The sequence below is a fragment of the Zingiber officinale genome, chromosome 10A, assembly GCF_018446385.1.
Source record: "Zingiber officinale cultivar Zhangliang chromosome 10A, Zo_v1.1, whole genome shotgun sequence".
Classification (NCBI taxonomy): domain Eukaryota; kingdom Viridiplantae; phylum Streptophyta; class Magnoliopsida; order Zingiberales; family Zingiberaceae; genus Zingiber; species Zingiber officinale.
In genome coordinates, this window is record NC_056004.1 from 2069497 (window position 1) to 2085200 (window position 15704).

The 15704-nt window shown below is 39.7% G+C and overlaps 2 protein-coding genes and 1 long non-coding RNA gene across 4 annotated transcripts; 1 reads left to right on the top strand and 2 right to left on the bottom strand.

The window, feature by feature from the left end:
* Window positions 1-561: 561 nt before the first annotated feature.
* LOC122027795 (protein TIFY 5A-like) lies at window positions 562-1674 on the bottom strand. Its single transcript, XM_042586803.1, has 2 exons — window positions 1232-1674; window positions 562-1146 (listed from the first exon to the last, which is right to left on the bottom strand). Exons 1-2 carry the CDS (start codon window positions 1330-1332, stop codon window positions 750-752), a joined length of 498 nt encoding a protein of 165 aa, XP_042442737.1. The 5' UTR covers window positions 1333-1674; the 3' UTR covers window positions 562-749.
* On the top strand, window positions 1359-8221 carry LOC122027796. Its single transcript, XR_006124521.1, has 3 exons — window positions 1359-1581; window positions 1673-1725; window positions 7982-8221. It is a non-coding gene; the product is annotated as an uncharacterized LOC122027796 (long non-coding RNA).
* Window positions 8222-10936: 2715 nt separating this feature from the next.
* LOC122026262 (protein LATE FLOWERING-like) lies at window positions 10937-12094 on the bottom strand. 2 transcript variants are annotated; one of them, XM_042584929.1, is made up of 2 exons: window positions 11783-12094; window positions 10937-11718 (listed from the first exon to the last, which is right to left on the bottom strand). In XM_042584929.1, the coding sequence occupies exon 2, from the start codon at window positions 11682-11684 to the stop codon at window positions 11136-11138; it is 549 nt and encodes a 182-aa protein (XP_042440863.1). In that variant the 5' UTR covers window positions 11685-11718; window positions 11783-12094; the 3' UTR covers window positions 10937-11135. The 2 variants fall into 2 exon arrangements, with proteins under 2 accessions (XP_042440863.1, XP_042440862.1); XM_042584928.1 differs by having other exon boundaries at window positions 10937-11714; window positions 11783-12079.
* Between the last annotated feature and the right edge of the window lie 3610 nt (window positions 12095-15704).

Consider the following 15704-nt stretch of genomic DNA (forward strand, 5'->3'; position numbering starts at 1 on the left):
CTAAAACAAAGTCATACTTCAATATATCTTTGGTTTATAATATAGTTTATTGTTGGCGCTTTCCTGTTTTTTCTATCAAACCAAACCAGGATGCCCTCTTGTTCTTTGGTTATCGTGTTTGAATTGAATCAGCCTGCCGTGCCAGATTTTAGCAACAAGGTCATGATTAAGTGTCAGTCATCAAATAAAATGTTAATGAAATATTCTATGATGTCGACGAGGAACCTGGTCTAAACATTGCATATAATTATTTTAAGGGCTAGAATTTCTACTTGAAAGTAAATTATGGGCTGTGTCTTGTAGGTGTATATGTGCAAAAAAGAACCAGCTTGCATATATTTTTCTAGTTTCAGTTATAACAAAGATTTGTTGTCTGGAGAGGGTGAAAACTTTCACTTATGATGTGTAACCAATTAACTATTAGGATTTTGAAACTCTGTCATATTAGATTTTCTGGAGTCGAATGATCCTGTGTCCCCTTTTCTCCTACTGGTAGCACTCTGTATTTTTTTTTTAATTTACTTCTTTTCTGAGGGATAGTTTATCCATGGATACACTTGCTTGAAATCAAAGAAGTTCAAAAGGTTGTATTTATAATCAACACGAATACATTCGAATATTAAAAATCTGCCAGAAACCTGATATGTCAAACAATATCTGTGTCACCTAAAACATATCAGGAAAAATTTACAAAGAAAAAAAAAAGGCAATATTATTTTCTTGCAACCTAAGAGAAGCACAAATACTTATCATGCATGCTGAGGCTTAAGTGGGAACAATAATTTAGGTGTTTGTTTGTAAGGAGTTACTTCACTAGCTCTAGCCTTCCTCTTCTGCAGAAACCGCTGCAGCGACCGCTTCATCGACTGGCCCGGGTTAAGCATCTGCGGCAAGGTTTCAGAAGGCGGAGTGGGAGGCAGAGTCAGAACGTTAGACTCCGCCATGGCTTCCTGCTGCCGATCATGTTGGCTAATCAGGTTTTGCTTTCCGATTATTTCTTCCATCTTCTCGGCCATGGATATAATTGCTCTCGCTTGCATCTCTGTGGCGTCACATACAAAAATCCTGCCTTTATATAAGATCGTCATTTGCTTCATCTGTTCTTGCTGCTGGTGAGCTGGTGAGAATCTCAACCATGATTCCATCCTGCATCATTAGTTTCCAGTCGTTATATATATATTTATATATTCAAAATAAAATAAAACAGAGGAACCTGAGAACTTTTATTTACCTGTGGAGTCTCATAGAGTTGGACGTCCAGTTGCTGCCATCGCCGGCGGCGGCCTGACCGCCAACGGAGAGCCGGAGCTCAGGGTCACACCTCTTTTCCATCTTCTCTTCTTGGGTTGAAGGGAGAAGAGAAGGCGACGAATAAATACGCGGATTCGCGAGAAATATTTTGCGGCACGTGGAGAATGCGGTGTTTACTTGGTCACGAAAGCGACGTCGTCTTCGGCACGCGATCCTGTTGGTTTTTAGCAATTGTTCTTTAATCGGATATATATTTTTCCACGTGCAGGAATTGAAATCCTGGGGCGGGGAGATGGATCCGTACACGCTTTGTGTTGCTCCCAATGTTCGGTAAGCGAGAATCCGTTCTGTCAATAATTTATTTGCTGGAAAGATTTATATAATTACAATAAAAAAAGTGGGGGAGAAAAACATGTTGCAGGGTTTGCCTCGTGCTTTGTTGCTTTTTTTTAGGCTGGTGGTGGGCGTCTCGAGGTATTTTATCATCTACATTGTCAAATTCTTTTTCATATTCTTCAAACTAGCAACCAAAGTATTGATTTTTTAAAAGTTAAACGAGGTGCATGCCGTAGCCTCCAACTTGTAGACAAGGATAAGTCACGTAATGGTTTGTTTGGCCAAGTCGTTCTGATAGAAATTGATGTAAAAAAAAAATAATCGTGTTTATTGATGAATCTGAAAATTTAGGTGGTTAGAAAATAAAAAATATAAAGTTTTATATAATGAATTATCAGAAAAATCTAAATTTTAAATTTAAAAGGTAAAAAAGAGTTTATCAGATAAAAAATAAAAACACGAAATGGAATGAGTCTTGGTAAATATATCAGCTATTTACATTGAGGAAGGAACAAAAAGTAATATAATAATGTCAATCTGTAGATGATGACGAGTGAAATGACAGTCTATCTCAATATGTTTCGTTCTCTCATGAAAAATTATATTGCGCGCAATCTGAATGGTACTCTCATTATTACAATGAAGAGCAGTAGATTTTTGAAGAAAAATTTTTATATCCGCAAGCAATCAACGTAGTCAAACAATCTCACAAGTAGTGGTAGCTGTGACATGATACTTAGTTTCTATGGAGGATTTCGAAATAATATCTTGTTTCTTATTTTTCCAAAAGATAAGAGAATCTCCAAGAAAAATACAGAAGCAGTGGTCGACTTACGATCCGTAAGATCACCTGCCCAATCAGCATTAGAGTATGCACAGAGCTCTAACGAGAAAATAGAAGGGAATAAGAGACTTTAAAACTGAGTTCCTCAAAGATACTGAAGAATGCAAAGAATATCATCCTAATGAACTATGGTTGGTGCAGTGACAATCTGACTAACCACATGTATAACATACACAATATTAGGATGAGCAGTGAGATAAATTAAGCTTCCCACAACTGTACGGTAGAGGTTAGGATCTGGCAAAGGAGAACCATCTGATGGAGAGTACCTAGTATTAGTCTCAAGGAGAGTATCAACTACCCTATTGTCAGTGAGACGTGCAGCTCAAATAGATCAGTTACGTACTTTGACTGAGACAAGAGATAACCTTTAGGTGAAGAGGCGATCTCAATCCCTACAAAAATAGCGCAGTAAACCCAAGTCTTTCATAGCGAAACAACGAGCTAATTCAAACTTCAAAAATTCAATTTCATCAAAATTATCACCAGTAATTATCATATCATCCACATATAAAGATAAAAGTATACGACCTGCACTGCACTTGACAAATAAAGATGAGTCATGATTACTAGCATAAAAACCAAGCGAGGTAACTACCGTGGAGAACTTGGCAAACCAAGCAAGTGGTGCTTGTTTGAGTCCATAGAGAGCTTTGCGAAGCTTACAAACTTCACTAGATCGGCGAGCAACTCCAAGAGGAGGCACTATATACACTTCTTCTTGAAGATCACCATTCAAGAAAGCATTTTTGATATCTATATCTTCCATTGACGAACAGAGGTAATAGCAATTAACATACGAACAGTGGTCATTTTAGCAATAGGGGCAAAAGTTTCCTCATAATTCATGTCATACTCCTGAAAGTAACCTTTACCAACAAGATGAGCTTTGTACTGTTTGATAGAATCATCAGATTTATTTTTGATCTTATAGACCCAACGAGAACCAATGACATGTTTCCCTGGTGGCAGAGGTACCAAATCCCAAGTATGAGTATGATGCAGAGCTGTTAATTTCTCGTCTATAGCAATCTGTCAAAGAGGATTACCAACAGCTTCTCTATAGGACAAATGCTAAAAAGATGATGAATAGAGGTAACAAAAGCGGCAAAGGAAGTAGAATAATAAGAATAAGTAAAATTAGGTAGTTTAGTAGACTTATGAGGACGTGTAGACCGACGAATATGATTGTCCGCAATCTCTGGAGGTGAAGGAACAGTCGTAGGAGGGGAAGGTGGAGATGGAGGAGATATCTTGAGAATACCATATTCAATGAAGCCATCATGTGGAAGAGTAGCCGTGGGGGAGGCTTCGTCGGTGTCGGTACTAAAGGGATCAATGCGAATAAGATCTGTATAAGTCATGCCATGTGATAGAAGAGGTATGGAGAAGAAAGGAATATGCTCAAGAAACATAACATGACAAGAGACATATAATTTTTTACTAACTGGATCAAAACAACGATATCTCTTTTGACCAACACCATAACCAAGGAAGACACACAAAGCAAACTTAGAGGACAACTTATCACACTCAACATGTGGTCGGAGAACAAAATAGGTACAATCAAAAACATGTAAAGAGGAATAATCAGGAGCATAACCATATAGTTTTTGAAAAGGAGACAAACCTAAATTGTGAGAAGTTGGAATTCTATTAATTACATGAGCAGTAAGAATTGCTTCTCCCCAAAAAATACTAGGAACATCTGTAGACAATAAGGATGAATGAGCTATCTCAACAAGATGCTTATGTTTTCTCTCTGCAATCTCATTCTGTTCAAGTGTTTTTCGACACGAGGTTTAATGTATAGTACATTCTGATGCAAGTAAATGAGAAAAATTATTGGAAGTGTATTCGTCCCCTAAATCATAATGAAAACACTTGATAAATGCTGAATGTTGAGTTTTGATAAGAGCTTTAAAGTTATTGAAAATGGTAAAATAATCAGATCTGTGTTTCATAAGATAAACTCAAATATAGCGAGTGCAATCATCAATAAAAGAAACATAATATCTTAATCCTCTTTTTGTAGTAACAGGAGAAGGCCCCCACACATCCCCTCGGATGAGTATAGTGACTAGCGCATGAGGTGTTGCCACCATGAGGTTTGGGGTTCGAATCTCGGCAAAGTTGAGGTAAATGCCTCCCTTATGTGCTAGTCACTATTCCAAAGGCTAGTACCCGCCCGTGATTTACCTCCTCCGTGTTGACCCTGGGACGGGTTAGCGGGGGCGCTGGGGGCGAGCGTATTCGCCTTTTGCCACCAGGAGAAGGCCTCCACACATCAGAATGAACAAGATCAGAAGGATTAGGAGAAAAAGATAGACTTTTATTAAAAGGTAATGTAGAAAATTTTGTCAGTTTACAACCACTACAATTTGAAATATCATGATTTTTTAAAGTTCCTAATACTCCAGACGAAGCTAAAAATTGTAAACGAGAGGTTGAAACATAACCTAGACAAGTATGCTACAAGTAAAAATCAGAAGAAGAACGACTCAATCGGAAAGATGGCAAATCGATACTAGAAGCTGCAACATTTGGTACATGAAGCTTATCCAAGACATAGAGTCCCCTTGCCTACGACCTATCCCAATCACCTTCTGAGATAGTGGGTCCTGCACATAACAATTGGGCGAAGAAAAAGATATTAAATATCCAGACTTAGATAATTGACTAATAGAAACGAGATTAAGTGTAAGACTAGAAATATAATAAACATCAGGAATAGACAAACAAGTTGTAACAATAGAACCAACACATAATAATGGCATTGGAGTACTATCAGCCGTCATAACTGATAAAGATAAATTACAAGATAAGGAGATAAAAGATGATAAGTTAGGTGGCATATGATGAGAGGCTCCAGAATTTAAGATCCATAAAGAGGAAGATATACCTGATGTACTGGAGGATGACAAATCTATATAAGAAGAAGCAGACATGGCAGAGGACTGTGAAGAAAGGGATTTTTGAAACTGCTCAACCATATAAGGATCTAAAGAGAGGGCAATCACTGCATTACTAGACTGAGATAGTCCATTTGGTGACTGTTGTAGTTGATTACCCGATTTAAATGAAGTATTCTGATGTAGCAATGGTTGTTGTTGAGGTCGTTGCTGCTTATATTGCTGTTGCGGTGGTTGTTTTTGCTGCTGCGGTAGTTTATTTTTGTTTAACAATAATGGACATTGAGACTTCCAATGTCTTTTTTCTTTGCAATAAACATACTTATCACTAGAAACCTTCGAAGTCGACCTACTTTGATTATGCGACATAGATTGCTATGGTGCTGTAAAAACAGATAACATAGATGGTGCAACAGTCCTCTTATTAACCTGAGACTTAAGACGAATCTCCTAATCTGGCAATTCATGTACTAGTGAATCAACGGAAGGGAGAGGATTACGATGTAAAATTGTTCCACGCAATCCTTCAAAGTCATCACGAAGAACCATCAAGAATTGGATTAGACGTTGCTCTTCTCTACGAGTGACATAAGCTGGGAATGCTCGTAATTCTGAGGATTCTATGAGTACTAACTGGTCACATAATTTCGACATGGCAGAATAAAAATCTTGGATCCCTATATCTTATTGTCGAAGTGCACGTATATATGTTTTTAATTAATATTGTTTGGCAAAATTAGACTGCATGTATAATTTTGCTAGATGATCCCAAACCTCTTTGACTGTCTCGTACTTGGCCAATTGAACACCAATGGAGTGTAGAACAGAATTATTGATCCATGTAATAATCTTCGCATTATCGATCTCCCAAACATCCAACGATTTTACATAATCATCAGCATTAATGTCCGTAGATTGAACTCGTACACCTGAAATATATCTCTACATAGATTTTCTTCGTAAAATTTTTTTCATGATATATCTCCAATATGAATATTTTTTTTCATCCAATTGGATACTGATCGATTGAAAACTTATATAGTGAATTATCATAAAATTTAAATCCTAAATTAAAAAGATAAAAAATTAAATTATCTTTAAAAATATAAATAAATAATTTTAATTATATAATCGCTGACAGACATCCAACCCAACGTTTCTGTTCTAAACATTCAAACATGCTTAATTTGGAGCTCGACGGATTTCAGTTCCAATGGGCTCAGCCAACAGGGTAAGCATCAACCTCTTCAAAGTGTTATTTAAATTGCTTACATGAAAGTCAGATGGACAGATGGTCATTGGATGGGATATTATCATAAAGAGATCTGGAGGTCAATTTCTTAATACAAAATACTTGTCAGGTTCCTAGCCTTCCCTATGTGATAATCACTATTCAAAAATAAAATTATTCTTAATTTATCTCTCTATAAATAATTATGGAACCGATCGTGGATTATCCAAAATAAGGGTTGATCTTGTCCGCACACTGAGTCGATGGAAACTGGGGACATGGCGCTCTCTGCTGTCTCCCAGTGATATTCGTAGCGACGTAGCTTCCAATGAACCTGCAACAAAGTCGGGCCGGGAAGGGGTTCCCGACGATGACCCTCCGACGCTCAAGTCAATCAATGGCAAGAAGAGGCAGAATAAACATTGTGGCTACAGTAGAATAGGAGAGAAATCATACCTCCGTCGAAGTCCGGGGGTCTTTATATAGGACCCTGTAGAGGTGTGTGCACGCTTTCCAAAGCGTGCACGTTCCATAAAGCATACCTTGGAATGACTGTGTCAGAAAAGCATGTCTGACACAGTCATTCCAAGGTATGCTGTGGGGAACGTACATGCTTTGGAAAGCGTGCACGCGTCTCTCCGGGGTCCTATATAAAGATCTCCGGACTTCGACGGAGGTATGATTTCTCTCCTATTCTACTGTAGCCACAGTGTTTAGTCTGCCTCTTCTTGCCATCGCCTGACTTGAGAGTCGGAGGTCGTCGCCGGGAATCCTTTCCCAGCCCGACTTTGTTGCAGGTTCATTGGAGGCTACGAAGATTACTGGGAGGCAGCAGAGAGCGCCACGTCTCCAGTTTCCATCGACTCAATGTGCGGATAGGATCAAGGGTATATGTGGGATCGTCTAAGATAGGAGTATTAATACGAGTGAGTCGGATTGATTATTTTTTATAAAAATCACAATCAAAGTTTGTCTTAATCTGAATATAATTTGAAACTTTGAAATCTGAGGTCAATCAGTTCTAATTTGATCGGAATAATCTGATTAATCTAAATAAAAAATTTTATTATTATTATTATTATTATATATATATATATAATCATCTTAATTTTAAAAATTTAAATTCAGATAATCTTGATTAATCTGAATTGCAATTTGAAAATTTTATTCTAAAAATTTTTCAATCCGAATCCAATCAGGATAATTTTTCGGATTGACTAATAATCATGTCAAATGTATTTTTGACACGGATCAGCATATCATCTTTTGCCATCAAATTGCTTACGCGAAACGTTTTTCCTTTCTCCATTTTTTTGGTCGATAAAAATGCTATCGCCCTCAAAGCGCGTGCCTGAAAATGATTTCAACTCGAAGAAAAAAATAAAGTTGACTCTGATGTGATTGCAGGTAAGCAAATGCTTAGTTCGCCACAAAACATCTCCAACTGGATCCAGAGAAGCAGCCTAAGAATCCAAAATACCACACGAATTACACGTTTTAGCCTTGTGGACCATTGATTGAAGACCATATTTTATTTAATATTTATAAACAAAGATTGATCCACTGTTGAATAAGTTATTTTTACCAGCCATTAAACTCATGGACTGGTTCTACCTTCTTTGTTTTATTTTTCCACAGTAATTATCCAAGGGCTTGTTCTACCTTCTTTGTTTTATTTTTCTACAATATCAAAAGGGGTACTCAATTAATCAAAAGGCCTCTCGAGATTTAAAAATTGACTGAAAAGAACTTTTCCTCTTTTATTTCCTCTCCCAGCATGCCACACCTCTTGTCTATCCTCTTATCTTTCACTTTGGTATCCATAATATTATCCTCTTATCTTTCACTTTGGTATCCATAAAAAATATACCACAGCTTAATAATATTATTTTTATTCGGAAGATTTGAATCAGTATTACGAGGGGACAGGTCTGACTCAAATTCTCTAGGCCCGTGATAGTGTTGATTAAGATCCTTTGAGCATGATCTGATTTAGATTGGGCCTAATATAGACTTACTTTTTTAGAGATCTTATCACCTACTAACTGTCATCTAATAATATTTTAATATTTACAGAGAAATTGAAATAAATAATAAAAAATATTATTATTAGACTTCTCGCTATTTCAAAATCCACGTGATTCAAAATTAGTCTAATCGGATGTCTTTGGCTAGATTGTGATTATGGTCTCTATAAAATTAAATTTACATTGGGCATTATCCGAATCAGACTAGGTCCAGGCATGATCTAAATCAGACTAGATCCGTGGTGATCCGGTGGTAAGGTGGGGCCCTCCCGGCAGGAGGTCAAAGTGGTTAATGTCCTAAGCAGGCGTTCAAGCGAGCGAACTACCTTCCCGATCAGCAAGAAGAGTAGTCGGTCCGATACTTCGACAACTTGGTCAGACATCGAGCTTCCGATACTCACAAAGCTCAGCAAGGAGGAACGAAGGCCGAGCGGTTTCCCCGCTCGGCTAAGGAGTGGACGTCGTCTCGATCCGGCAGGCAGGGCTCCCCCGCTCGGTAGGGCGGAGCCAAGTAGCAAGTCATCGGCTGAGTGGACGCTCACCCCGACCATTATATCACCCAGACTTTAAACTGGCCAAGCAGCTTTCCCGCTCGGCCCAGTAACAGACAAAAGGAGCAGTTGACAATATCTTTTTAGGGACCAGTGTCATTGACAGGCGGCACGGTCAGCGGCATGGTAAGATAGAGAATCGCACAGTGGAAGCTTCCACTATCACGTTAGAGATATGCTCGGTCTGTTGAGGTATGATGTCAAACATGCTTTTTTGATACGTCCTTTCCAGGTATGCTTGGGGAAACGTGCACGCCTTGGGATGCATGTACGCGCCTCCCGGGAGCCCTATATAAGGACCCCTAGACTTCGACGGAGGTAGGTTCACTATTGTAGCTACAGTTACGCTGCTGCTCTTTCTTCTCTACTTCATTCTTCATTCACTTGGCGTTGCCTGACTTGAGCGTCGGAGGGTCATCGCCGGGGAACCCCTCCCTGGCTCGACTTTAACGACTTGTCGTTGCAGGCTTAGCTTGGCGGAGATTCATGTCACCTTCAGTCAACACCCGATCAACATGAACGTCATTTTTTCAGCGTCCGTCGACTCACCTTCGGACATGATCACATGGTAATACTGATTTAGATTATTTAGGAGAAAAAAAATAATGTAATTAAGTTATGGTACGTCAGACATTTTTAAACCTTACACGTCTTGTGGTTAATTTTAAATGTTGGGCGAGTCCTTGGGTGATTTCGGATTTTCCTGGCTTAGATGAACAGGCTCTATTACTTGATGAGATTTCGAAACACTTGTCTCAAACTTCCTTATCAATCAATCTCAACGCATAGCTTGCACTCACCACAATAAAATAAACAGGAGCTCGATTTATTTTCTTACGAGTTAGAAATATCCCAAAACTCTTGTTTCTCACAATACTTTATCCAAAATCACGCAAGCTGATTTATTAAAATTCGTAAAACACAAACAAGGAATGATCTAGTTGCCTGGTCCACTCGGCCATAAAGCTAAGAACAGCGACATTACGCATTTAATACCTTGTTGTCGTCCTCAATGGTCCAACTCAAAATACAGAAATACCAAACGCGACAAAATGAGTTTTTGTTTTTGTCGCTTTTACACTATAATTAATATTTTATCTTGATTAAATTCTTATTAAATTAACACTCGCAGGGAATATATCCCTGCCCCTGCAACTATGAAACTACTCAAATCACTTGCACACCTCTTAAACAATTCATAACTAGCACAACATCCGAGGAAACACCCTCCGAATATATAAATCTCCATGATAAGTTTGAATTAGTTAACAATAATTTTTAATCTTCGATCTTATCCTTTCTCTGACACCTGTAATCTTAATCAATTCCACTTTTAGAGCAATATGATGAACAGAGGACAGAGGCCAAAACTAATTCCCTGTTTAATTTTTTTTAATGTTTTAATAGTCTCTGGCGGCGATTAAAGAAGGGAAAAGTCTGCAGTAAAAGCAAGTGAATGGAGACTGGAAATGTCGACAAACAGTAGTTCTTACAGAGTTGACAAGAGATCCTCACCTCACACCACTGGCGTCCACGTCGTTTTCCTCATTCAAGAATCGTCTCCACCACCTCGATTCCCCGTTGCTGTTACTCGTAGAGCAACTTCAATGGTGGCACTGCTCGGCCATTGACAGTGGTAGTGTGAAACATCTCATCGACAAGTTGAGTCTGTAGGACCATCGTCGTCTTTCCCATTAGCTAGTGGTTAGTGCATTACACTGAAGCCCCAATTCCTCTATAAGGAAAGAGGGAAAAAAAGAAGAAGAGGAAAGCAACCAGAGGACTTGATGGAAGAACTAAAACTGAATTGTTTTGATTAAGGCAGGGCAGGGCAGAACAGAACAGAGCAGAGACATCCATAATGCAGAATATTTACATAACTACGATTCGTCCACAATGGGTTGCATGAATCGATAATGAAGAGAGAGAATCTAACACCCAGTGAACAGCAGAGAGAGAGAGGGGGGGAAAGATATAGAGATCCTACAGCCGCAAGGATAGGTCGAGTTCCGTCCGGTCTCCGGCGGCGGAGAAGTCCGCCGCTGGTCGTTCATGCGGAGGGCGGGAGCCCCTTTGCCAATTAAGGAGATCGATTGTCTCGTAACCGCTGGCGGCGGGGTCTCCGGCTGCGCACATTGCTCGGCCGTTGCTCACGGTGGCGAGCAGGGGGTGGTCGTTGGAGAACCGAGGGGCTCTGCGGGAGCAGCTCGAGAACTCCGACTGCCCGCCGTAGGTGCAGTCGCCGGGAGGGATGTTCCTGCACGCGTGGGCGAGCAGGGGCGAGCTCAGGTACGGAGGATTAATGGTGGCGGAGGCAGCGGCTGCGGCCGGCGCGAGGTACAGGTAGGAGCTCCATCCGATGCTCCTCTCCTTCTTGTGGGCGTTCTGATGGCCGCCGAGGGCCTGCGACTTGAGGAACTTCTTTTTGCAGAAGAGGCACGGGAAGAGCTTCACGTCCTTGGTATCTAACGCGCCGGCGAGGGAAAGATCCAAGTCCGGCTGCGGCGGCGGCGGCGGAGCAGGAGAATCCATATATCCCAAAGAGGGTGGACTTGTGCAAGCCTGCCTAGGCAAAATTAGGATATGTACCACCACATATATGAAAAGACTAGTGGCGACAGAGAGCATACCTTCTTCTTCCTCCTAATCACTGCGCCACAAAAGGTGAAGGATTAGAGCAACATCTTCCACCACGCAACTCACAGAATCACAGAATCTCTACATGGATTTGCAAGTTGCAACCAACAGCAAGGCACAGTGGCACAACTTGTCTCCCTACTTATAGGAAATCCAAATTGAGGAATAAGCCTTCGATTTTTGCCTGGTCAGCTGACTTGCTTGGGTTGGATTCAACCCGGCCATTTCACCTTCTTGTAGTGAAGTTGCAAGGGAAAGCTAACGCAGCAGCCATTCTGACGGCTGACACTGTAGAACCTGCTCCTATCGCCTTCAAGCGCAACCCAACACAAAATCCCAGCTCAGATTGCCGCACATGCAGTTTTTACTCGAACCCATAACCAATAGGAGCACACGACAAAATCCATGCATGCTCACGTCCAAGAGGATACTAGTTTTTCTTTTTATTTTCTTTTCTTTTATCTGGTCATATGCTCTCTGAGTTTCAGTTAGGATCCTATGTGCAAATATCTCAGCTGAGTGACCGTCTGAAGTCTGACTGCACAAATCACTCCCAACAGATAAACTGATGTTTTGTTTATGCTGTGCACCCTTCAGTCACTTCTGTTCTTGCACCCTTCAGTCTAGTGTAGCAAAAGTTGGATTAAATCGAATAAATTAATTAAATCGATCGAATTTAAAAATTCGATTCGGTTTATTCGAAAATTTGATTTGTTTTTTTCAAAAAATTGATTAATTTGGTTAATTCAGTTTGGGTTCGATTTTAAATTTTTTTTATTCGGTTAAACTAAATTGATCGGATAGACTGAATTTTTGAACCAAATCGATTTTTTACCATATAAATTTTAAACTGGATCAAATTTTTATTAAGCCACATCAAATTTTTAGAAAAAATCGATTTATTGGTTCAATTCAATTTTTATAGGATCGAAAAAAATTTAGATATTTCCACAATAGCAGATATTGTCCACTTTGAACCCCTCATGGTTTTACTCTTGGGCTTTCCCCAAAAGACCACAGTCGGCGATTAAATCTTCTGACAGACCGGACTCTAATACCAATTGTAGGATCGAAAAGAATTTAGATATCTCCACGATGATATGATATTATCCACTTTGGACCTAGACCCTCATGGCTTTGCTCTTGGGCTCTCCTCAAAAGGTTTCATGCCAATGGAAATATTTTTTCTCTTATAAATTTATGATTTTTTTTATGTATTTCCAATATGGGATTATGTTTACCACCCCAATAATTTTAAGAGAATATTCACTAGTAAGAATTTGTTGGCAAGGAAAAAGGGAAAAACTTTTCCAACGTAGTAACTGCCAGAGGGTTCTTGAACCTTCAGGAAGTTTGGACTATTCAAAGAGGATGCCAGACAGCTAGCTGGGTGTGAGATGGTCACTGCTGCCAAAGTTAATTAAGGAGAAGCCAACAAAAATTAAAGCCTTCTGGTTCGAATGCAACTGCGTTGGATTGGATCCATGGGCATCGTCAAAAAAGTGATGGTGAAACGAAAACTGCGGGTGGTCAGTTAATAATATTCTTGACCGTGGGCATTGGGCAGGCATCGTCCAAGAATTGATGGTTCTGATATAAGAAAACAGAAATTAGCAAGCAAATACTACACGCCATTCTTGAAGCAAAGACTTAATTCCTTGCTAGAAAACAAGATGAAGCGGATCGAGCTAAATAGGGGTGGTGGGTCTTTAACTTCGATCAACATGTAAGACGTATCAACTACCGAATCAATTGGACGCCCCTTGCTCATCTCCTTTCGATCTCGTCGACCTGACACTCTTGCTCATCTCTTCTCAGCCATGCCAATCCGACGCTCTTGTTCATCTCCTCTGATCCAACTATCTTAGCTGGTCAATAGCACGTGGGATAACACGTAGACTGACATAATACGTGAGACAACACATGAGTCATCATAGTACGTGAAACAGTATGATATGATCCCACACGATTTTCTAACCGGATGTGAGTGACATAACTCTCTAACATAATAATGTGACACTTTTCATATTAGGGTACGATGTCCCATCAATTAAGATAAGAGATATTATTTTATTTCTTCAACAGTGCTATAAAAAAGAGTCCGCTCCCACGGGTAAAGATACACACATGAAAGACATCCACAATTTGGATGACAAAGTAGTTGAGTTAGAGCCTCCCATCTGACCTCCATTCTAATCCTTTTGTGAGCTTTGTAAGCATCAAGAGAGTTTAGTCTCTTCCTACGCTCGGTAACTTTAGAAGAGCTCAATGGTTCATCCGTCGACGGTCTCAAACAAGAACACAATGTATGAACCAAAAATAAGAATTGTTAATCTTGGATGCGAGTATTAAGAGTCGGCAACATAATCTATGAAATTGATAAAGAATATAATAATGTATAGAAACAATCTTATATATCAAGATCCAAAGCAACTGGCCAAAACGCATAACTTTTGAGTCAGGACTTGCATAATATTCACAGCTAATGCATCTTTTCTTTTATGTTTAGCCAGTTACTTGTTGTCATTGTCTAGTCCCAAGAGCTCTCAGTTGTTGTCTGGCTAAGTGAAAGGCAGTGCTTGCTAATTTGCACCCTAATCCATCTGAAATGCAATTAAACTGACAAGGCCACATGACATGCTGTTAGTTGTCTGAAAACAAACAAACAAATAATAAAAAGAAAGTAAATACAATTTATGTGTGATCTCTGCCGAACAGCTAGTGTATGGGGATTGGGGGCACCCAAATAGTTGCATTTCACAGTGGATCAGTAGGACTGTAGAAGGGATGTGGAATTCAAGCAAAGTCATGGCTCATTTGAAGATCACCAAGACTACGTCTCAATAATGGTTTTGAATAGTTGTCTCGACATAAGTAAATTCCATGGCCCGAGAATAAAGTAACAGTGAAAAAAAAAGATAAATAGAAATTGTGTTGGCAAAAAGACAGATGGTTTCATTTAATAATCATTCATGCCACTGACGACTTGTTGGTCAATTAATTGTTGCTACGAGATCACTAGAGAGAGTTCTGATCTCTTTCCATATTTCATGGCTTGGCGTCCATTGATGGGGCTCGCACAGAAATTAAATAGAGTTGGTTCATATCAATGAAGCCCTTGCACAGATGCATCATGTGGAAAAGAGCCATCAGACTATCTGCAAATCGAGCATACTCCTTCTCATTTACAAGATCGAATTTGATTCTTATGGTGTGATGTGGTCAGACCTCCTGCTCTGCCGTACCATTTAAATAGAGCTCCCACGAGTAGAGCTCCTTTAGTTCTACACTGAGGCTGGCCTCTCATAGCAATCCATCGTTTTGAGCAAGCCTCCGTGTTGGTTTTACCCCCAATGGCGAAGCCAAGCATTAACTTACCCGAGCAATAGCTTAGGGGGTCCGGCTGATAATTAAGTCCAAGGTCACATTCGGATGACATTTTTAGCCTAGGCGGGCTATCATTCTTGACTCATCCGTTATTTATCCTTCCGATACTTAAGTCAGTAAAATAGAAAATAGAATTTGCTTTCTCTAAGGAAAGGACTTATGCTGGAAATAAAAGTGTCCTTTGCTGAGGACTAACTGTAGCAAACTGTGAAAGTAGATGCCTTCCCTTGAGAAAAGGCTTTTTGGTAGAGAAAGGAGGAAGAAGAATAATAGTGGAGCTGGTCAACTATTGGGTTTGCTAGAGAATACTCACAGAATTTGAATTCGGGAGAAAGTAAGGAGGAGAGAATCATTCTCTTGGTGAACTTCCTTTGCCTTGTATAGACCTAAAGCTTCCTCCCCACTGACTTGCCATACCTTGATCACCAACTTGCATGTTTGCTGTTGTCAACACTCTGCATAGGAGAAGTATGATGATTGTCCTCTCTTCTCTGAGATAACTTCTAACAGATTTGACAAACATCAATG

Excerpts from the sequence above, each read along its gene's own strand:
- LOC122027795 (XM_042586803.1), bottom strand. The coding sequence starts at position 1,332 with ATGGAAAAGAGGTGTGACCCTGAGCTCCGGCTCTCCGTTGGCGGTCAG. Across the intron at positions 1,147-1,231 it reads AACTCTATGAGACTCCACAG|GATGGAATCATGGTTGAGAT; the intron begins GTAAATAAAAGT and ends CTAATGATGCAG.
- LOC122026262 (XM_042584929.1), bottom strand. The coding sequence starts at position 11,684 with ATGGATTCTCCTGCTCCGCCGCCGCCGCCGCAGCCGGACTTGGATCTT.